The 24,179-nt window shown below is 41.9% G+C and overlaps 2 protein-coding genes and 1 long non-coding RNA gene across 7 annotated transcripts in view; 2 read left to right on the top strand and 1 right to left on the bottom strand.

Annotated features, from left to right (window-relative positions):
- Positions 1 to 19,498, bottom strand: part of LOC133153069 (uncharacterized) — a 40,884-nt gene extending 21,386 nt beyond the window's left edge. The window contains exons 1-2 of the long non-coding RNA XR_009714242.1: positions 19,355 to 19,498; positions 10,516 to 10,648 (exon numbers count right to left, since the gene is read on the bottom strand). This is a non-coding gene — a long non-coding RNA (uncharacterized LOC133153069). The remainder of the gene's footprint in view (positions 1 to 10,515; positions 10,649 to 19,354) is intronic.
- An 11-nt stretch (positions 19,499 to 19,509) lies between these two features.
- On the top strand, positions 19,510 to 22,497 carry aktip (akt interacting protein). The gene is made up of 9 exons (XM_061277109.1): positions 19,510 to 19,651; positions 19,787 to 19,995; positions 20,076 to 20,140; positions 20,241 to 20,341; positions 20,684 to 20,772; positions 20,848 to 20,946; positions 21,100 to 21,207; positions 21,280 to 21,340; positions 21,524 to 22,497. Exons 1-9 carry the CDS (start codon positions 19,604 to 19,606, stop codon positions 21,629 to 21,631), a joined length of 888 nt encoding a protein of 295 aa, XP_061133093.1. The 5' UTR covers positions 19,510 to 19,603; the 3' UTR covers positions 21,632 to 22,497.
- A 364-nt stretch (positions 22,498 to 22,861) lies between these two features.
- Positions 22,862 to 24,179, top strand: part of chd9 (chromodomain helicase DNA binding protein 9) — a 43,350-nt gene continuing 42,032 nt past the window's right edge. For all 5 annotated transcript variants that reach the window (XM_061275662.1, XM_061275663.1, XM_061275666.1 and 2 more), the window contains exon 1: positions 22,862 to 23,290. The gene's annotated coding sequence lies outside the window, so the exon portion shown is untranslated. The remainder of the gene's footprint in view (positions 23,291 to 24,179) is intronic.

Consider the following 24,179-nt stretch of genomic DNA (forward strand, 5'->3'; position numbering starts at 1 on the left):
GGTAGAGGCGGACGCTTGCGGCCTTCACTTGGTACAGAGTACAGCTCAACAAACTTGGGGCCAAAAGGGCAAGTGGGTGGAATAAAAAATAACCCAAATTAGATAAAAAAGGGACGGACAAGCTAGCTAAGGCAATTTGATGCTTATCTCTTTTAAGTGTTACAACCAGGAACACGTAGCTAGCATTGCTAGTTGCTGTGTCTGTTTGGCTCTGACCTCGTCAACCTACCGTAGGCGTCGGCAGGAGTGACATGATGAAAAACGGCCATCATCAAGCCGCCGTGCCTGCACACAAATCACCAAGGCCGCCACTGACGCAATGTGGCGCTCACATGTGGACCACCACCACACAAACACACAAGCACGTTCCTTTCCGCATCCCTCCATACATAAGTGCAGTGCTTGAGGCTATTTGCAATATGCAATACCCAAAAGGCTTTGCAGCTGCGGAAGACGAGCGTTCGCCGTGTTGACGAGAGAAGAGGCTGTGATCTCCCCGCCGCTCCCCCGTTGATGTTCTTTAGCTGAGGGAATGAGTGTCACATGACAAGTGCGCTCGCAGGAGACCGCATGCATACATGGGATGTACGATATACAAACGTGTGATAGCGACATCAAGTACAACCGCACAAGCCAATGGGAGACCACTTATAAAATGGTGGAAAATATTGAAGTCAACCTTCGCTACGTCGCAATTGCGGATTCACTCTAATGCGAATTTTCATTAGTGATCAAACTTTAATGGATAATAGAAACGTAAATTCTCCGTAAAAGTACACTTCAAATTAAATAATAACAATTAAAAACTACCTAGAGGTTTCATTCCACTACGATATTTACTACCTAACGTTACAAAATGATTTAAGCGGGGGATTGCCGTATTATTAACCGTTGCAGAAACACATGTTTTGGTTAGCAGTGCTGCTCGTTCAACCTTGCACTGGGTGGTGGTCTAATAAGTGTTCAGCTAACTTATTCTTAGAGTATTTTTTTTTCTTCCCACACTGACAAGTGCAGGCAAATAAATGAGCAGCAGCCATGACGTGCCGCCAAACGCCCCGCCGCTTGATTTGCCATCAGGGCTGCGGCGCCCAGGTAGCACAATTACCGCACACTTGCTCCCCCTCTAAATTGTGACGTGGAAGGGAAGTGACACCCATAAGGCGTACATCACTGTAATCGAATCTAAATGAAGCCCGCGCCAAACACAGCGGCGGCCCACCTGAGACGCCACCGCAGCAGCCTGTCAACACCGTGTCAACGCCACCGCTCACGAACCCCGTCCGAATGCATAATCACACCCATCATTAGGGTGTCACTGATGATAAGGTTAATAGAACGAGTGGAGCGGAGAGGTGGCGGGGGGAAAAGAAATAAAGGACAAAGTTGGGATTTGGACCAATGTTGAGATCACTTTAAATAACTCAAGTCGTGTCATAACAACTCGTGACACCGTACATGCAAATCATACGTATGGTAAATAATAGCATGCTTGCTACAGAGTAGAAGGTAAAAATGTATTTGCCAGAAGTATGTGAGTTTAAAACGTAGCTCGTCAGACAGTGGATATATCAGGAAGCTTGACTTTATGTTTATGTAGCCTTAACACTTTGCTTTGATGGTATTTGTCTTTAAAATAAAAAATGCCATCATAAATGATATTGCTAAGTGGGTTCAGTAACACTTCAGAAAACTGTCGACAGTTAACACAGTTTGTTGTTACACCTACAAAAGCAAGTTAAAACTTGACCAGGCAAAACAAAAGCTGTATATCAGCTTATTTGAGATGGGATGAAGCAAAGTGGAAAAGTGTGCCGTGGTTGGACGAGTACACATTTCAAATTGTTTTTGGAAAAATCCAGATTTTTAATGTAATGCTATCGGAGTGTGTGAGGGAACTTTTGTGGTATCACACAGATTTGTATTGAGCAGTCAGAGTAAAATATTATTTTGTGCATTTAAAAAATATTTGTACAAATCACATGTTCCTATTAATTATTTGTTTTTAATTAAAGTTAATCGTAATGACAATTAAAGTAAATAATTAATTTCGAGTTCAAAGTAAACCTTTCTTAACTGAACAGGCAGGGTAAAATTTTAACATTCTAAATAACTTCACAAGCATGAAATAAAGTAAGTATACAATCAACGAGTAATTTGCTTCAATTAGATAAAGGCTCACTATATTTACTCAGTTGTATTTTCCATATTTATACTAATTCTATTCGTCACCATCACGCTATTGCTACCTTTGTGTCTTCCTTTTGACGCCGCCGCCGCCCTGTTTAATGAGTGCATGTACTTTGTGCTGTAACGTAACATTTACAGTAGCCGGGAATTATTTTTTTAAGGGTCCCTCTGACACCTTTGGTGGCGATGAAGTGGCAGCGTGTGGATACAGAAGGTGGTCCACTCCAAGGAGGCGTGCGCTCGCCACAATTAGAAGCGACCGTCGCCGCCCCCAAAGTCTCCCTCCTCTCAGCAGAAATATATTTATCTGAGGATAATTGGCCATTAAATCCTTACTTGACAACTGCGGAAAATGCCAGCCCCAGTAGTAATCTGGCTGCCAGAAAATGACAACGGCTGGCAGGGCTGTCGACTGCTGGGAGCCACATCAGGAAAGGATGGATCTATTCCATACGCACACATGCACACATTGAACGGAGCTGGCGGTTCAAATCAAATCCTGTCCTGTTCACAAGCCAAGTGGTTTTTCTTTTTTCTTAAAAAAAAGGAAACCCCTCATTATGATTCCTAACAACAGACAGGTCTCAGCACTGAGGATAAAGCAGCATCTATTTTGCCCAAGAAGGATATTCTTCATATCCATTATGATGATAGTCATTAGAACACGGTTCTGAAGTTTTGGGTACGAATCACAGCTGCTGTTTTTTCTTTTTGGAGTGTGCAGCCAATAAAAGATGAGATAGTCCATATAAAACCTTTTAGTTAACTTCTCCCACACACTTTGAAGACATTCGGACATATTGAACAAACTTTTTTTTTTAACACTTGGAATCTTATTTAAAGACTCATGTGGCAATACATGCGGAATGTTTCGGAAGAAAAAAAAACTGTTGCTTAACCTTTAATTCATAGAAATTATGAAATATTATATTACACATTATTTTATGATGGTGACGATTATTTTTTATGTCAAATTTTTTACTATTATAATCAACAAACCCTGTGAACCGACTCCAGTTTTGTCAAGTTTTATCAATATGAAAAAATGTTGAAATATGAAACAAATATTGTTCTGCTGCATTTCCTTCATGGGATGACAAAAAAAACATGCATCGGAGATGCTCCAGATTTAAGCCAGAGTGCAGACACGGCATTTTATAGCGCGACACCTCCACACGGAGGCTTTCAACAAAGCTGGTTAAGAGGTTGGGGTGGAGGAGGTGAAATATGAATCACGCTTTCTAACTTTATCGTCATCTCATCTTTTCACATGTCATTTGTGTTGCTCGATTCGACCGTCTTATTCCAAAATCACGGCAAGCTGCCAGAGCACGTTTCGGGAAACGCACGTCTCCAATTCCCAACCGAGGAGATCGAGAGCTTTCTCGCGTATCTACCAGACAACAACAGTCGGATGAAAAAGTAATAATACTAATATTAGGCCGAGTGGCGGGGAGAGAAAGGAGATGGAATGCGCTCTAAAAGCATCAGTCCGTGTTGTTTATTAATTCAAAACAGTGTTTCGCATTTCTCAATCCGTGTTATCAAAAATTCCAACATTGTCTTGAGTGCAATCTCGTGTTGGGGCGATAATGGCGAGGGAAGCGCGGGCAGGTATGTGGCATCAACTATTCAACAGAGGGGTCGGAAAAGAAGGAGGGGCGGGACGGCGGTGTCTTCGACAACACCCCGAAACAGTCGCACGCCACGTTTTAACCCTTTGTCGAAGACGCTTTTGTTTGTTCCGTTGAGTTTCCTCCGGCTGTTGTTTTTCCAATCGCATCATTGTCATACTCTGGAGGCTCACTAAAAAGCCGTCGTTTTTCCTCCATTTGACGACCTACATTACATTTTCCAACGGCGGCTTACACGTTGTGCGTGTGGAGGAACCGCGGTGAACAAAATGGGAGGAGCCGGCGTACACAGATGGTAAAATGAAAGTGTAAGGGAGGGAGGGGTGTTGCATCGTCTAAACAGGCATTTGTGTCACGAAATACACAAGGGGAGTTGTTGGTTGGGGGTATGTTGTCCTAATGCTCAGTTAGTGCGGGAGACCATCAAGTTTGACAATACAAGAGCATGGCGTACTCTCCATCGGCCCAAAGAAGTACGATAAGATTCCATTTTTGCCTAAACTCCACTTTTTGCGATCTAAAATTCACTTCCAAATGTAATCTTGTTTGCCTTGTGTTTCTTTTGATTCTGTTGATTTCATTGTTTTCTCAATTGACCTCTTCAAAAATGTTATTGTCAAAAGTACAGAAGGTCAATGGAAGTTAGTGTATAATTTGTCTTGCTAAATCCATCGTATACAATGATAGTATGCTAAATAAAAAAAACACATAAAAAGTGTCAACAATTTCCGATCCAATAATATTGGAATATAAGCCATTATTGTGTTTATTTCATTGTTTTCACAATTGACCTCTTCTAAAAGTTAAATGTGAAAAGTACAGAAGGTCAACGGAAGTTAGACTTGTGTATAATTTGTCTCGCTAATTCAAACAATGGTAGTATGCTAACTCAAAAATCACGTAAAAATAGTGACAACAATTTCAGATCCAATAATATTGCATTATAAGCCATTACTGTCAAATGACTAGGAGCTAGTATTATATGGTAGTCGCTGAACTCTGGGCCTAAGACACTTGTGGGTCGGTCATGGGAGCCCCAAAACCGTGGCGCATCTGTAGCTCCTTCCAAAAATCCTCCCAAATGAGTTTCATCTGGTAAAATGGCGAGCGCCTTGTATGTGCTTTGATCACAAGGCATTGTGCAGGCCCCCCGAACATCATGTACTGCATGTACGGGGATTGCGTTCAGTAACCCAAGGAGCCTCTTTTTTGGGAAAACCACATATGTTCAGCGTGGATGAAAAGTCAACTCCGTGATGTTCGTCCAACAAGGCGCCCCTTTGATTATGGCTTTTCAGGCACGAGCAATTTCATCATCTAAAAAGCCCCGAGTTTGTGAAAACGTGCTGCAACTTGTGTAAGACGTCATGTGAACGTCTCACGAAGGAAAAGAGCCATCACGCAAATTAAGATCCTTGGTTTGCTCCCCCTCCCTCTCTTTTCTTCGACTCGAAAAACTAAAAAAAAGTTATTGGTGTTATCCCAGTGAGCAGCACTATAGGAGGAAGCCAGTAAAGCCCTATTAGGAGCCTTCTCGGTGCAACGGTCTCATTGGAAGAAGCGAGTGAAAATTGCCCGGATTAATGTGTTAATCCGCCTCTTTAAAATGCTAATGTCCATTTTATGCCCATTAAATCTCAGTGTGCGTTTTCTTTGATGCGTGCAATTTCTATCAATTAAACACAGAGGAATGAAACAGGCAGCAGGGAGATTAGTCGCTTTGCTTCAAGCGTGAATTTCTCAGTTTGGTTTCACATTTATCTTGAATGGCGGAGACGGGGGGATGTTTGGAGTAGGTTTAGGAAATACAGAAGGAGAAATGTGGCGATATGAAGAATTCTGGAAGTCCCTCGTGCCTTTCACGGAGCTCACAACGAACAATAAACAGTAACACTTGCTCATGTCATTTATTAACAAACAATTTGTTTCGGGTATAAGGACTCAATTTTCTTGACAGTGAGCAGACTTTCAAGTACGTCCAAATGAACTCAATGATAGATCACAAAATAAGCAGATATTCATTACCGTGATGCCAAATAACCTAATCGAAACTAACTGCGTGGATAAACCTGTGCGGTATAAATTTCTCACGCCACAAATTGTGCGACGACTTGCGGATGCCCTCGCCGTTGTGCAAAGCCTTTTAAAAGCAGAAATGGAGCTCGTCCAATCGCCGAGGGCTCTGCGGTTGACCGGAAAATGCTTCCAGATTTGTCACACACGCACGCAGAGATTCATTGTTCGGCGTGAAAACGCTTCCAGTAAACTTGCATCTATCATCCGAGTGCTATTTTTGAGGTACGGCGCTCGTAATGATTTATGGAGGCCTTTCGACGCCACGCGCGACTCACCCTCCATCATGGGCAAAATCCACCGCTGTAAAAGTAAAATACACTCTGGCAAACCCAGCGAAAATGTACAAAGTCATCTTTTATTCACTCTGGCTTTTGCGTGACAAGTTGCAATGTGCCACTGGGAAGGGTCAAGGAAGTTTGACGATCTATTACTATTGATTATTCAAAGTAGAAGTGAAATGGCTTGAACAAAATGGCTGCCATTTTAGTAAGAAAGCACAAAATTCCTAAAGACTAGCAAAACAAACTCCCTCCGTCCAGCAGCAGGGTATGCGGGCGGATGGTAATTTATTAAAAGCCGCAGCTAATTTTCTGTGACGTATTATATCTTTGCCTCAGTAATCATGAGCCCCATTTCATTGAGTGAATTAGGTGCTCACGGCTTGGTGCGATCACAGAGCTGGAAAATGAGTGTTCACAGGCTGCTAATGGCCGGCAGATGAGGCAGACAATCGTCTTTAATGTTCAGCAGCAACACAGAGCGGCCTGATATAAAACCATGATCGCTCGCTCTTACTATACCTACCAAGTAGGAACACACGGGGGCATTTTGAAAACGGACAATTGATTATATGGTTGGCTTAGCGATTGTTTTCTATGTAGATGTGGGAAGTCTTTGGATCTTATGGTGAGATGATAGAAGTCATAGGTTTGGATAGTATGGTTAATGGGGTGAGGATAAGCGATAGTGATTTGGGTTATGGTTAGTATGGTTGGGGTATGGAATATCAGGTCAGGAACCGTCAGATGCTCAGAGCATTTTAAACATGATAAGTCTTTGGGTCTTATGGCGAGATGATAGAAGTCAAATAAGTTTGTATAGTATGGTTAATGGGGTGAGGACAAGCGATAGTGGTTTGCATGCTTGGGTTAGGGTTCGTATGGTTGGGGTATGGAATATCAGGTCAGGAACTGTCAGATGCTCTGAGCATTTTAAACAGTCGCGTTGTCATGGTGAAACTCCCTCGCTCATGTTGAAGAGGTGAAACTCATTTTGTATCTTGGGTTTTAAATACTGTATCTTGTGACACTAGTCTTGGAACTTTTCTGACACTCCAGCCACTAGTGAGGTCTCTTATTAGCTGACTCACTAACCTCAGTTTTTCTCAGTCCACTAGCCACTAGAACACATCCAAAATCTATCACAGAAAAACAACCATTTGTGAAGTTCCCTTCTAGGTGTCTCCCTACTGCTCTTCTCTGTCTTCCATTGGTTCTAGGTGGTGTTACAGATCATGATCCTTAGAGAAAGTGTTGTTCTGGAAGTTGGCTCTTTTCTGCACCATCTATTCTAACTCTATTCAACAGCCCTCCCCCTTCGCCCTCCCCGCCCTTAACACCGCAAGCTGTCAGCAGTGTCACAACATGACGGGCCGCGACACCACTGAATCTGGCATCGCTTTGTCACCCTGATACACTTAAGCATTGGTTGCACTGCGCTCCGGCTCGGCAAAGACATGCCGTCAAGTGAGGAAAGGCCATTATCTGCAATAGACACAAAAGTACAGGGGATCCCTGCAGACAGAGAGATGATTAAGGGCTAAGTGTCATTCTTACCGTCTTGCCGGCCCGTTTTAAAGAGCTCTATTTCTTACTGTCCTTTTTACTGCCGAGCCTGCGACTTATCGTCCTATTCCGCCCGCATGCCTGCGAGGAAGGGACACGGGTCTTGACAACCACACCGGGGGTATTATGTAGAAGGCCTGGTCGTTCAACCGTCACCGCTCCAAACAACCAGAGAGGACCCAACTCGGTTGGATGTAAACACATGTGGCAGGGAATAAGTCGTGACGGGCGTGAGTGGAATTTGGCTGTGAAGTATTTGTGGAATGTCCACACAGGGATTGGACATTTGGTGCAAGGGGTGGGGCCAGCCTGGACATAATAAGCGCGAATGGCCCGGGAATGATTCCTGAGTGTCTTCAGCCCAGTGTCTGCTAGCAACTTTGTGATTCTAAACACTGTTTTTTACTTTTGGTTTGTCTCTGTTTGTATTATCAATGTTTTGAGCAAGTTTTGGATATGTATGTCTTTTATTCCACGACTTCTCAACCAAGGCAATACATTTCATTAACACATGAAATTTGTTTTTCAAAAGACATTCTCTTAGAGCTGGCATTTTTAAAAAAATGATTCAAAATTAAATTGCTGCACTTGATACATTGGCCCACCGGGCATTGGCCTGCTATGCCTGGTGGCCAGTCCAGCATGTCTTGATCATTTGTGAAACTGACAGAAAATGGATGTAAAACAATTCCAGTCTATTAAATTATCTAAATTCCTTTGGATTTCAAAGAGTCCATTTTTTTCTGCCGCTATACTGAATGTTTATCCAACTAAAAACACTACAAGAGTTTTGCCTTGGGGAATTGCAGTGGCAGCTAAGCGAGAGTTTGGATTTGCATTCTGCCTGCCCCAGATTTCTTTGCAGCCAGTGTTGCGCCCTGAGTGGGAATTCCATCAACAGCCATCCGCCTTCCAAAATTTCTAGGCTAGCATGTGTCCCCCGACCAACAGCCCGAAGACTGGCATTAGTATTCACGCGGACAGACAGACAATCATCTTGCAGTTTTATCACTCAGCGTGTAAAAATTAGATCTGAGACACGACAGTATCAATAAAAGATCTCATTTCCAGCCTCGCTGCTACAACTGGTCCTCTTTCAAGTGACACTGCGGGTATCAATGGCGCTCTGAATAATGAAAAGCAATTATGTAGCTAAACAAAGCTGCCGCTGTAATGGGCTTTTGTTTTATTTTTACTTTCAAAATGGAAATAGATTCTGTGGATGCATGTGTGTGTGTGTGTGTGTGCGTGTGTGGCTTTTTTCTTCCCTCTCTTCCTCATCTTGTGGGTCACACACAGGACAATCTCCTCATCACACCCGTCGACCTACAGCGTTCTTGGGACGGAGGTTGCAAGCCGCATGAATTAGACGGCAAAGTCACCATTGAAAGCTCGGCTGCCAGGCAATCTTGCCCAAACAGAAAAAGGGGGAACAGAAGACGGATCTTTAGATTGTCTTTATTAATTATTCAAGTGTCAGAATCTCTATCCAATGACCCCCATCAAATGAGCACACATTATTCAGCAGGCAACCACGCATGAGCATGACGACAATGAGTGAAGTATCGGCGATACCATGGAAAACCTCGGCTCATGCTGCTAATGCGCGGCCTCAAGTGAATTGAGATGATCATTTTATTCCAATTTTAATTTTTTTTTTCAAAAAAAAGTTAAAGGTAATTGTTTATTTAATGACATATTACGGACAATTTTTTAGAGGCATGCACTTGTGAAAAATACTTTGTAACTCATATTATGTCATACATGAGCATTTATGTTTTACTTAAACTTATACAGGTTGTTACAAGCACATTTTAATCATACAATTGGATAAAAATGAATGAAGCAAAATGTGAAACTATCATTGAGGATATTATTTAAGTAATATTTTCATAGTTGTACTTGTCTATTTTGAAGATTTTTTATGTATTTATTCTGTTCATACAATTGGATCAAAATGAATGAGGAAAAATGTGAAATTACCATTGAGGATATTTATTATTTAAGAAATATTTTCATAGTTGTACTCATCTTATGTGAATCTTCATTTATGTGAATAAAATTAATTTGGACAATGTGGGCATTTATTGAAGGTCAGGCCTGTATTTTGTAATAGTTTGTTTTTTAGTATACTTCCCAATTATATTTAGTTTTCCACAAGCATTTTGTATAATTACATTAACGGATATGATTAGCCAGAATATTGTGGACGATTTTCCAATATTGTGACACAAACTGTATTTGTACAAGTAGAACAAAATTAATAAATAGAAACTGAACTTTTTTTGCATTTGCTAATGAAGTCTACTGCAACTATTTCAGTAGAGGCATTTTTTGCTCCTGCAAACGGGAAAAATCTCAACAAACAAATGTGGAGTAAAACGATGTAAATGACGAGCCTCTCAAAGGTATGGCAAGAGTGACATCCTCCCAAAATTTTGTATAAAGATTTCTCAGAACAGTGAAACCAAGTCTATTCTTATGGCCTTGTGGATACTCCATAAATTGTCATAATGGAAAGGAAAGGATGATAAAAATACCAAAGACATCTTTTCGTCTTTCTTCACATGGTGAAAAGATATATTTGTGAGTGCGTGGCAGTTTCCAAACAAAGCCCTGAACTTGTTGACATGAGCCGGGACACGTGTGTGACTGGCATGGTCCTCAACCCCCACTGTTATTTCCGTCTCCCGCCGCACTCGGCCGCTGAATCAAGATTGTGTGCTAATTTGTGCCAGTCAAGAAAGAAGGAGGATGAAGGGTCGACTCACAGGTGTGATGGAGTTCAGTGATGAAAACTGGGCGTGCAGGGTCTTGGAGACCTCACATGGTGGTTGCGGTTCGCATGGTGCCTGGCGGGAGAGGTGGCCACGTTCGCAGCCTCCCGGGTGTGGAGACTTGGCCCTGCAAGGGGGAGATGAAAAAGGCTTTATAGTCATTGCGCAGGCAGGACTGGGAGTTTTGGAAGGGCCCCACCAGCTTCACTGGTGGAAACAGGCTGCCATCTGCTGTTGTGTGGAGGAAATGCACGTCCTTTGTTTTTCAAACGGGATTGAGATACGGTTTCCCGGACTGGTGAGACTTTTGAGAGACGTATAAACATATAGATTTTAGAATGTTAAGTATTTTTAAATGCGAGAGACCTTCTTTTATGACAAGTAAAACATCAGAAAGTATTTCCTTTGTGCTTTTAATGTGTGCGACTCAAAATTATCAACACAGCACACATATAACGATATCTGGACAGATAATCGTGAGTCTCTTCCAGAACAGATGTCACTTGTAGTAGTATCGAGACTGACCTATGAGAGGCAGTGTGGTGCCAGAAGCCATCTAGACTGCCAGGAAATTCAAAGAGTAGTCCAATGTGCACGTTTACCTATTTGTGTGTTTAAGATACACTCACTGGAAAACCTCACTTATTTACTAATCTTGTACTCAGCCCAAAGCCTTGTCTAATACCAAACGATACATTTGTGTTATCTTTTGGCATCTTAGCGCTAAGGAAATACGGTAAAGTATGGAAGGAAGCTTCAACGGTTTTACGAGGAGATTAGGAAGTGGGCAAAATTATTTAGAGACTTTCAATAATCAGACTTTTGCTTACTGATATGAATAAGGGAAAAATGCATAGATTTAGTCTACTTGATGATACGTGTATAACCCGCTCAAACTGATGAATTCTTGCTAAATGTTAAAATAACATGCAGGGAACAAGTTCAATTTTCCCCTGCATGTCAAACAAAGCCATTCGTCATGTGACTGAATGTGCTTGTAAAGTTGCTTAATTAAAGAAATCCATTCGCTAACAGTTAACCTTTGCACTTATGTTACAGTTTTCCAAACGAATTAATTATTCAGTAGTGAGGCTAGGCAACAAAAGGCACTGCCGCCTAATGTGTTTGCCTAAATAGCAGTAAAGAGCCGGGCTTCGCCTCTCGCTGCGGATAAGGTACCACTGTTATGCTTGTGCTAAGTGTGTCTCGTTTAATTTAATTCAATAATCCCGATAAATGAAATAAATCCCTTCTGGGACACCAGGCAAGATAATATAAAATGAGTTTGGCGGCGGGAAAAAAATTAGGACATTACGGTTGATTGAGCGCTGACAAAAAGCGGGAATATTACAGCGATATTCTTTATGTTTGTAATTTTCCCAATAATGAAATGAAGGCATCCGGGCGGAAAGCAATCAGCGCCCAAAATGGATGACAGCGATTTGGCGGCTTAGCGAAGGAGGGCGCATTAGCATTTTTGCGCACTCCCAATGCAAATTGTTTCACTTAAACTTTTTAAATACCAGTTCGCGTCGTGACTAAATTTTAATAAGTGTCGGTCGGGCGATAAGAAAACGCCGACTTGACTGGCACATGGCACGCGGCACTCTTGATTCACAAAATTGAAAAAGAGCGCGATTTTCTCAGTTTACGCTGAATCGAGATTATTTAACTATATAATGAAAAATATCCATATCAAAACATTCATTTGAATTTAATGGGTACGCCGGTGTAATTAAATGTGCTCCTCTGCATAAATGGAATTGGTCTTTACTCGAGGCTGCGGGTGCTTGATAATCTTTTACTTACAACTGAGGCCTTTCTGCACAGAATGGGAGTGATTTAATTAACGGGCTATTAAATATGGTTCATACTACAGCAGCTATATTAAAGCCGTGCTTGTGTTTGACGCTGATAATGATTTCCAAGACGCCAAAACATACGCTTACAGCTTTGTGTGCTGTCAGTTTTGGGGGGTTTATTGATACCGCCATCTAGTATGGAGGAAAATGATCGGTTGGGTTTATGAGGCGCATTAACAGTCGTTGCCTTCAAAACTTTGCCACAAAAGATCAAAAAGACAGTTATGCCTGAGGGCTGACTGGGTTTACATAGGGTTTACATAATAAATAAATAAAATCTGCAAAAGGTACTGGTTCTTGTTTGGAAATGTGATAGCGGCGATCATGGGGTCAAATTTGAGAATTTTTTCACCCGGTCAGGGCAATAATTGTAAATGCTGAACCTGTTTAACTTGTTTAAAATCATTAAAGGTGTGGTCAACGAAGCTGCATTATTTACATAACTATAACTAAATATAAATATTTTATTCTTTTATAAAAATTTAAACTGGGCAATCCCCAAAAATATTTTGAATTTTGCTAATGTAAAAATGTTTATTAAATTAAATTAACAAAAAGTTTACAGAACTCAATGTCCCTTGTATTGTCCCTCGACTTTAATATGGAAGAAAAACCATCTCGAAAATTTTTGGGGAGCAAACAACTTGCCCGAGTGGTATTCAGGGACAGCGGCCTAAGACTCCAAACACCACCCCCGAAGACGCACGACTGTTTTCCGGCAACGGCAGCCTCAAATTGATTGAGCCGTCCTTGAACATCTGTTGTTCCGTCCAAGTCTCAAAGGTAATCCCGCTAATGGCCCTCTAAGCTATCCACATAAACACATACATAAATAAAAATGTTTCCAAAGAGAGTCCTGTCATTGACTCGCCGGTAATCAATTCTCCAGTCACATCTGTTGATGAAGGTTCAGGAAGTAGAGAACAAGATATATACGGCAATCAATGCCTGGCACCGGACAGACAGCGAGTGACAGTCACAGCTCCGGCGGGAGTCCGAATTTACACACCGAGTCTGTCGGGGCGGAGGCCGGCGGAAAAAGTGAGCGGCGGAATGTTGTCTGCATCGACACAAGAGGGAAATTATGGGCCTGAGTGAAGTCGCTGGAGTGGAAGAGTGACATTCTATCATTTAACGTTGGCTAAGACAATATATGACTAGGGCTGGATGAGTGACACCTCAGGACAAGTCTTTGTTGCAGCGTTGTTTGAACTAGAAAAAGCTGTCGATACAAAATGAATCACCATTTCGAAAAACAACTTGAATTCTCAACAGTCGCAAGTTGTATTCCACCCGACATTAGCGGTGTGCACGATTGGTATTGATCAACTACCGCATAAATACTCGTGATGTGCTGATCGAAACAGAAATATCAATACCTTGGCTACCAGATTTGTATGCTCAATAATCGATTCTCATATCAATATATCAGGCATTTGAAGTAATGTATATTAAGTGTAAGTAGTAATCAATGAGAAGTTGTCAAAATGATACAGAGCATTTAGTAATCATAACCTTAGCCCACATGCTATTTTACAAAATTTTTACTTTTTGTATAATATGGCTAACAAAACACATCTTACAATAAGGGAATGACCCAAACTACCATTTAACAAAGAAAAACATCCAATACATGCAAAAATAAGAAAAATTGATTTCATGTTTCCACCCCCCTAAAATACCTTGATATCAGAGACAAAGCTCTTATTTTGGATTGCTCCAGCTGCTGTGCAATATTCATAAATTAGATTTCAGACCTGCTCTTCTTTTATTAGTTTAGGTGTTATTAAACACGATTGCTTCATCTTAATAGAATATATTTCCGGGGGCCCGCAGGATGTGCTCAGGAGCTGATATTCAAATTCAATAACATGGCCTGTACTTAGTGCATGGCACTAATAAATGCCAATGTATGATGCATATGCAGGCCGGGCTCTGTGTGGATGTTGTGGCAGGCAGTAATAATACCGTCAACGTCCTTCACCGGGAAGGTGGCGGCGATGGAGGGGGGGCTGCGTTGAACCAAGCCCGGGTGACCTACATACTGCCGCGGGGAGGATGAAAGGAGGGGAGGTAGCATTTCTGATTTCCTTGTATTCATACTTTAACTAGACAAGCCAAAGCCTCAAAGAACATACACACCTTAGGTGGAGAATAATTCATGATAGGGAACAGTACCGTAATTTTCGGACTATAAGTCGCACCGGAGTATAAGTCGCACCAGCCATAAAATGCTGAAAGTGAAAAAAAAAACATATATATTTATATAAGTCGCTCCTGAGTATAAGTCGCCCCCCCCACTCAAACTATGAAAAAAAACGCGATTTATAGTCCGAAAATTACGGTATTCATCGCTGATGGTGAGCGGTAACGATCTTTTAGAGGAATGTACTGTGTCGATATTTTGTCACACTGCTAGCGCAAGACATGCTAGCAGTGAAAGTTACTTTGCTCCTTAACAATTTGCCACAAAAGATAACAATACAATATGTTGCGATATCGATATTTTGTTCGATCCCCACTACACGGTAACACCGATAACAGAAGCCAGTTGGACAGCACCAAGTTTAGATTTTTTTGTATTGCGAGATATATTGACGTTTTGTTCGGCAACATTAGTATGGATATCTGAGAGATAACGGTAGTGGTATACAGTTGTCAAACTCAAGGCCCATGGGCCAGATCCAGGCCTCAACATTATTTTATGTGGCCCGCAAAGGCAAATCAGGTGCGTCAACTTCATATTTTTGAAACCCGTGTTCACTTTTAGCAACACTGAAGTATGAGATATTGCATATGCCTCCTTTAAAATAATTTGACGAATAGTCGTACAAACAATTATTGACTTTTTTTCTGATTTAAAAAATAATTATCCTTTAATTTGTGGTGTATATGTGATAATTGAAAATGAGTGCAATTAAGAAAGAAAATGACAACAAAGGTTAGGACTTCTCTAAAGGATTTTTGTCTGGTCCTGTAACGAATAACCGTAAAGCTAGCGCTCCAGTTTGTAGGCGTACTGTAGCCGGACTATGGCGCCTCACCTCTTGGCCTTTGCGAGGTTAAAACTTGGCGTCCCCGCTGTTGTTCCAATTTTTATCAGGAAACCTGCTCCTGCAAAGGTTGCAGCTTAGGAAGCTTAGCAACGGCGACGAGTGACCTTTTTATTATGAATATTTCTATTTCATCATTATTATGATGGAATGAAATCTATGCATATTATCAGCACAATGGATTTCTTTTTCATTAGTTGTGTAAAATGCCAGTCGGGTGAATGAACGGAAGGGCAGTCGCGAGTGCCTGACAGATTACCCACCCTCTACTGGCGTGATCTGACAATGAGAATTAATATGCGCTGTCCATCCCGCTCTCCGTTTGTTGCCAGAGGTTTTTTGCCATTGGCCAGCAACTTTATCAGAGGTAACATTATCAAGAGCTTTGCCGAGAGATTCTTCCATCTTGCTCGCACGCGAGTGTGCCCAACACTTGTCACTGTCAATCACGGGGTGATAATGCGCAGACAATTCTCTCATTTGGTTTAATAAAATCTCTGGGTTTATTTGAAGTGCAGTCATTACAGCAAATAATTGGCGCATTGAGGTTTTAGCCCGACCGTAGCCTCGAGGATGAGAGAAGACTATTGCTATATGAAGGATCTGCCGGCTGGGTGGATTTTAACCCTTGCTCCCCAGTTGTTCATATATCTAAAATGAATATTACATTTGAATCTCAACCTGGCGTTCTATATTCAAACTAACATTGTTATTACGCATTATCCCAATATGGAGTCATTCGTTTTTCATTCCTTGCGCTTAGGTGGTTTCCATGGGGGACCGCCGGCTGTCATTTAAATCAAATTGCGGCTGTGAATAGGCGGCTTAAAACTCTCGAAGGAAAAAGACAGACAGGAAGGAACATATTTCATATCCAGGTTAAATACGCTGGCCGTCCGGATTGCCATAATGACTGAAAAATGCAAACAATTAGATGAAATGGCCGTTGTTGACGGGCAGACTAAAAATGAGGGACATTTTAGCCGGGGTTCTCTTACATCAATGTCTTCAGTCTACGGCAAAAATAAAAGGAATTGGCCTCGTTTTGAAAGGGTGTCTACATTGGTAAGTGAATTCTTAAAAAAAAACTTTTTAAAAAAAGTTGATGACTTGTAGACTAAAGAAGAAAACTGCAGCGTATCACACATTCAATTAGTTAATCCAATCTTCCCGGCAGTCATTAGTATATTTGTTTGACCAAAACAAGGTCACAAGTTGATGAGCAAAAGGTAACTCATTAGAAAAGCAGCGGCGTGTGCATTTGTTAGCGACGGATAGTTGATCCCAATGTCGAAGGAAGGCAAAGGCGCCATCAACTTATTTGTTTGGAGGTCGCCTTTGATTGGTAAGTGTCAAAAAAAGCCCGAGTGACCTTGCTTCCTCCCCCCCCGCTACGCAAATAAGCAAGCAGGACACTAATTAGCTTTGTCAGTCAAGTGTACATGGGACAATATACAATCAAATAACAAATAATGAGGTCAATAATTTCTATTTACTCTCAAACTTAGACAATGTCATTCCTCCACCCATTAATACAACCGCTCATGCGTTAAATGAGTTTTTTTTCTTCTCACCCAGAGAAATATAATTAGGCGTAATTGTTAAGAAATCAATCCATCAATGGAACGCCGAGGAAGTGTGGTCGAAAAACTAAGAGAAACCCGAGACGCAGATGGTGTGGATGCATGCTAGCCTCGAGGGACGCTTGCTGTGCATCGCACCGAAACGTTCAATTTGAGGCAAGTGCGTATTGTCGAGTGGCCTCAAGCACTTAGCAGGTGTTTGGCCTCTAACTTTGCAACCCTGCTTGTATTATTCGACAGTGCCACCTAAGGCGGGTTCAATTAATTGATGTTCTTGGTTAATTCAAAATTATTGACTTTTTTTCATTTTAGCCTCTTTTGAACAACAGATTATACATCACTGATATATTGAGTACCAGTTTGTTCATTGAAGAGACGAAAGTTCTTTGATACAGATGTTTACTGTGATCTTAATTCTTAATTCACCGTAGAACTGGTGAGACAACACATATATAAAATTAGATTTACAAAACATACAAGTCAAATACAAAAGTAAAACATTTGACCTGCCAGTGAACAACTGGGTATTTTACTTAACCTATTCAACTTATTAACTTCGCGATAACGCGTCTTAGGTCGGCCGTTAACTATCGCGCTGTTGCATTACGCCACCTTCTCGCTTCTTTCTCAGAAACAGGAAGGGCCCTCGAAGTTGAATTTACTTTTGGTTTCTATTGTAACTCAATACCAATAAGACATCACCACAAAACATGTACAAACAACAAGAAATAAAAATAAATTCACACAAAATTAATTTGCGCAACAGCGATACCCAGCGGCGAAAGACACAACTGCGTGCCGACTTCGGCAGTTACATATTGCTTACATTTCTGTTTATTTCTTTCATTTATTGTAACAAATCTGAAAAAAATTGTATGTTAATAAACTGGATGAAATCTAGTGCAACCCTGATACTGACCAAAAAATAAGCATTGTAGTTTTCAGACTGGCCACAGTTTCACACTGGAACAAAGTCATTAAATTATCATTGTTTTTTATTATTAAACTTGTTTTGAAATCCCAAATAATTGGATCTTGAATACCTTCACTTGTTCAACTTTGATAATTCCTAAAAATATTGATTTCAGGTTTCACGATGGCCATAATTTAGTGCCCCACATACTGATCATTAGGAGTTAAAAAAAAAGTATGTGAAATATGTGGACATAAAAGGTTGAATTAGATGCAACAATTATTATTATTACTACTATTATTATAGAATCCTGAGTTTGTTTATTTATTTCACCACTTTGTGCAGCACTAGGAATAAAATAAAAAAAATCTACTTAGCTCATTTTAGCAACGATACTATATAAGCACAATGTGTTGGCATGGCTGTGAACGTATTGTCTGGCAAAAAGTTACTAACTCCGCGTAATTCTATATCTTGGCACGAGACACCTGTCAAAGCAGACAGCTGCTTGCTGAGCCATTTGGTTGACTTTATTTTTACTTCCACTTTACCACATGAAAAACTGAAATGAATATAAATGAATAATTCACACTAGGTAAATGGAAATTTTGTCAGGTAGGATGGGTGGTTTAATATAATTCACCATGTCTTTTTTTTTTTTTTTTTGGAAGGGGGTGTTTTTTCAGGCTTTATCCACAGGTTGTCGCTGTTGTCTCAGTTCAGCTGTTTTTCCTATTACCCAGTTGGCCACATTTGAACCAATCAAACGCCATAACCTATATTATATCGACCAATGAGAATGCACACTTGCCCATAGAAACGCCCATTCGTCGTTACGCGTTAGATTGAGCTCCGGCTGTCAGTGTTAGCTATAAACACCAATAGCTAGTTTAGCCGTGTTTACACCCGTGGAAATGGCAATCAGCTGAGCATTTCAGCACATGCAAGTCGATGTAAATACTTTTTAAAGTTATTGCGCATCTTGAACAAGCGCGGTGAGTATTTCCTGATCAAATTCGTCCGTCACGTAAGTTGTCATCGACGCTGAATTTACTTATGCTAATGCTAAAGGTTGTGTTAAGGGAGAGGCAGGTGAGGTTACATCAGATTGTTTTGAATACGGCCCAGATCTTTAGAATCCAAATGGGCAAGTAAAAATCATATTGTCTTCAGAAATATAACATCCAGTAATAAGGGACAAGAAGTTATCCGCCTATGTAGCGTAATTAAGCACATCACAGCAAGGCGAATGACTGTGTAAACCGATCTCTTGTCAGGCGTGCCATTGTGAACAACTGGCATAACGTTACATGTATCTCTGATGTATTCAGCCTACTATTGTAAGAATAGGAGAAGTAGGTGTGCTAAAATGCGTAAAACAATCGGTGCACTTAATTAAACTGTATTAAAAACACACTGTACCTTATACCAAGTGGAAGAGCATTTACTTGTCCCACCACTCACAATGCTTCTTTGGTATAGATAAAGGAAGAACCTCGATATTTTTCTGCTGCAGACCTGATTGTTATGTTCACAATTGTCACTTGTCTACCCCTTCAGTTGCAGATCCTTTTAGCATAAATTGCCCACTCTGAATGGCCTGCCCACCACCTGTCATGGGACCTACTTAAAGAAAAAGGAGGGATACCACACTGAACTTCTACATGAGTTATGAACCTAAACCCCTTCTGGAGCATGTCTGCCAATACGAGTCGTAAGGTATTGTGAAGGAGATGGTCCTATTACTGGTGGAAATGTGATATGCTGTCCTGTGATTTGTAAAATATCGGAAAATACAGTGGAATCATGCTGCAGTGTTTGTCTCATGTTTTAGTGTCTCCTGTTTTGTTGCAGAGACCTGAAAGTGAGGACCAGGGCGGGCAAGGGGAGTTGAAAAGCAGCCCGTCCCGGCTGCCCTTTGGCAAGAAGCAGCTTCCAGTCATCCCCAAGAATGCGGCAGCCGTCACCAAGCCTGCAGCCTTGGGAAGCCCCGCCCACTCCACAAATGGCCCGCATGCACCCTACGGCCCATTTTACTTGGAATACTCCCTACTGGCGGAGTTGTAAGTTGCCGTGTCAGCGCGTGAAAAGATTTTTAGTTTACGTACTTTTGGAATTGATTTGCTTGTCATGTGACCTGCAGCACACTCGTGATTAAGCAGAAACTCCCTGGAATTTACGTACAGCCATCTTACAAGTCAGCTCTTAGTAAGTATGGAGAATGCTTGAAAATAGAAGGGGGGGGGTGACTTAATCCAACAAAATTGTGATTCCGGGTTATATTTACCACCGTTGTGTTCCTGTGTAGTGTGGTTTGGAGTCATATTCATCAGACATGGCTTGTACCAGGATGGAGTCTTCAAGTTCACTGTGTATATCCCGGATAACTATCCAGATGGTGATTGTCCGGTGAGAAATGTTTGGTTGGGTAATTAACTGTAGAAAAAAAAAATCGTAATTTCATACACTCAAAGAGAAAATCAGCAAGTGTGTTTACTGCTCCTTTAGTTGCTATTGTACTTGACATTTTGTTGTGGTAACCGACAGTTCGACCCAACCACATCCTCATTCACTTGGCCCAAGTCTGTGTTGGCTGCACATACAAAAAACTTAAATATTGGACAGGTTTCACATGATGATGACACAACACATTTTCTGATCTAGGCTGGTCTACTTAATGTGAATTAAACTACTGGCCCTGTTTCCGTAACTCCCTTGACGATGCTGTTGTTTTGATGTTCTGCTTTACAGAAATTAGTGTTTGACATGCCAGTCTTCCATCCACTCGTCGACCCAGTTTCCGGCGAGCTTGACGTCAAGCGAGCTTTCACCAAATGGAGGTGAACACAAATGCAATTTTTACACACCTTACGTCAAAGTCCATCAAATGTATAATTTGCTGTTTTGTATTTTAGGCGGAATCACAACCATATCTGGCAACTCCTCATGTATGCCCGTACTGTGTTTTATAAGATCAACACCTCGGAACCCATCAATCCAGAAGCTGCTGTATTGTGAGTGTCCTATTTGAATGATGTAAAAAATCAGAACAAAGAAATTGTTGCACCTACCCATATGTACCTTAGCTTATCCTTAATTATCCTCATTTGGGTCATGGGTGATCCGGAGCCTCTCTACACGGTTTTCATAATCGTATTCCCCCTCAGGTACGAGAAGGACGTGCAGTTGTTCAAGAGCAAAGTGGTGGACAGTGTGAGACTATGCAACAGTCGTCTTTTTGACCAGCCCAAGATAGACGATCCCTACGCAATAAGGTTGGTGGCTCATCCTCACGCATTGTGGTTTTGAGTGAGTGACTAACTTTGTCAGCTATTATTGTGCTGCAGCTTTTCTCCGTGGAACCCAGCTGTTCACGAGGAAGCAAAAGAGCGAATGTTCGCATACAAAGTAAGTCCATCACGAAGTTCATCAAGAGTACTTGTACTTGTTATGTTTGCTTTCCCGGGGTCTGAGTCAGGTTTGTGCAAGAGCACGAAAGAAAAATAAATCAGCATTACTAAAAGTGTTCTGGTGCTTTCATACAAAAGTGCTGATTCTGTATGCCATATTAATATTTGTAATTTGCACTAGAGACGACCTGAGGACCACCACAAGGGAACGCAGGGCTCGGGCCTGTCCTGGGTCAAACCCGGGTCGACGCAGCCCTTCAGCAAAGACGACAGTCCTCCTCGGAGTTGAGGATGCACCCCCCGCTGGCCACTAGTGGGGAGGCACGCGCATCGCCGGCCGCACCATTTTTGCGAGCCGAATCCACAAATAAGGACATTATGAATATTGCTCAGCTTTAAAAGCTTCGCCCACCAACAGCTTTAGCGGACATAAACCAAGTTGATAAGGCAAAGATGACAAATGGATGTCTCTGATGTAGAATCTAGCATTTCACGTAGATGCTTCAGGATCCATATGCACAGACTGGCTGGGCTCAGTGATTACATGCTGTCGGAAAAGTCCAAAAAAAATGCAGTGGATGTCACCATCTCTCGGCTCAGGACTGTTTTTATTCATCACGCCAGGAATGTCAATTACAGCTGGGCCAAGACCAGACTTTCAATCTGTCATTTTTTTTTTTTTAAATCGTTTCTTTCCGAAGATAGCTTTTAAATGCGCTGCTCGATAAAGAGATCTTTTTTTTTTTGGTCTGCTTGTTAAAAGTTTGATGTGTAAATAAGAGGTTTTTGAGTTAAAGAAAAAAAAAATCAATTTTGGGTTTGCTTTTTTTTTTGCCAGTCTTAAGTTACTAGAGCTATCCCACGTGACTCCAAAGGTTCATATTTGCTTTTCCCCACTTTTGTCTCTCCAACATGTTACAATGATAACATGTATTTTTAATTTTATTTGATTAGACTGTGATCTGGACATTTGATTGGTTTTCAAAGAAAAAGCTGCTAGATCTAGTTGTGAGGGGAAGGTAACCATTTTTATAAAGCATCACCTCCAAATCAATTTTATTTTGATATGTTCTTTACAAAACGATTTACATCACAACATAAGATGACAAGCTGTCAATGCATTCTTGTAACAATAATAAAAATGTTGATTTATTAGCCGTGTTTTGTTTTTATTTTGATTGATTTACCAGCAACAATACGTGATACTAAATCCCTCTTTTCCCTTGCTGCAGCTATTTCATTTTTGTTGTGCTTTTAAGATGAACCTGAGCCAATCCATGTTGCAGTTTTGTAAAGAGAGTTTACTCGAAATATTTACAGAGCACGACACAAAAGATGTAATACCCCGACTTGCCGTTCGGGGTCAGTATTGTCTCGCAATAGTGGAGCTCATCTCCGGGGCGCCTGACATGTTCGCATGGGAGGACTGACTTGTAGTCCATGTGCCAAAGTAAAAGCTCTCCGGATTGGCTTCTTTGGCTCACAACGCGGCCATCTTATGCACCGTGTCACGACACCACAACACACGGGGACTTTGGCCCGGAGGCAGCGTGATCAAATCAACCGCTCTCCAAGTGTGGGCGGCGCCGTAGCGCACCGCACTCTCGCACCGGGTTTGTTTGTTTCTTTAAACTTTATTATTATTTTTTTTAATGACACTTCTCTGGAGTGAATTTGCAGTGAACGCCCGGACGTCCAATCAGGGAGGAGGTCACTAGTATGCAAATGTGCCGTTATCGGCAGTCACGTCAGCAGCGGCGGCAGCAACACAGAAGCAGGCAACCAGCAGCGCCCGCGGAGGTGGCGGTGGTGGTGGCCGGGCTTGGGTTTGGGCTTGGCGGCGACGCAGAAGCAGCTGTGCGGAGGTCGCCCGCAGAGCAGCCAACTTCACCGAGAACACGCACGCATGTCTCCGCTTTTGGCGTCGCTTCGACCGGCTGCCTTTCGGGTAAGCCACCGCCGCCTTCCCTGACACTTCAATGCGCTCGTGCGGCTTCTCTTCGGAGAGGAAGCTGTCAAACGCCTCTTCTTTGCGCACTTGTTCCACGCACTTTTCGAGCAACACAAATCGGACTTGGCGTAGTTTCCCACAGCCGAAGTGAAGCTGGTCGCTCCGGGGTCCTGAACTGACAGCGACCGGTGCCGATCGGTGGGTCGGTAGTGGGCTCAACAGTGTGCAATTGAAACTGAAACTCAGCCCCGGAAATAACACCCGGCGTGGTTGTTATCTCGGACACCATCAACCCCCCCAACCTACACTTACACCCTCTTTCGTCCACCAACCCCCCATCTCCGCCACCTTTTGGCTCTTCCTCAGTGCAAAATCAACTATCTTAAACTATTGCTTTTTTTTTTTTCTTCTTCTTCATTCGACGCAGATTGTCTTATTCTTAGAGAATTTTACCTTAAATCGGTGTCCCGGGGATGCAACACTACCTGACTTGAGGATTTTGTCTAGAAATAACACAACGGAATATAGTAACGAACTTTTCCTCGGTAAAGAAGAAATGGCTCAATTAGGGGGTCTATGTGTTCATCTGTTTGTTGATATCATTGGGCAAGTCGTGGTGATGCTGCAAACAGCTGGAAGTCGACACATGTGAGGGTTCCCTTCACTGTGGGTTACAAGGAAGGAAGGAAGGAAGGAAGGAAGGAAGGAAGGAAGGAAGGAAGGAAGGAAGGAAGGAAGGAAGGAAGGAAGCGTGTTAAAGTTCGTTAGAAGGCCCAGGATTGGTTTTCTGTCAATTTGAAGGAAAGACGTGCAAGGCTTGGCTTGTTTTTGTGTCACTTCCCACGCTCTTACCTCAGTTGTCGATTCATTTCTGACCACACTTTGC

This window comes from Syngnathus typhle, linkage group LG4 (assembly GCF_033458585.1).
Source record: "Syngnathus typhle isolate RoL2023-S1 ecotype Sweden linkage group LG4, RoL_Styp_1.0, whole genome shotgun sequence".
Lineage (NCBI taxonomy): Eukaryota > Metazoa > Chordata > Actinopteri > Syngnathiformes > Syngnathidae > Syngnathus > Syngnathus typhle.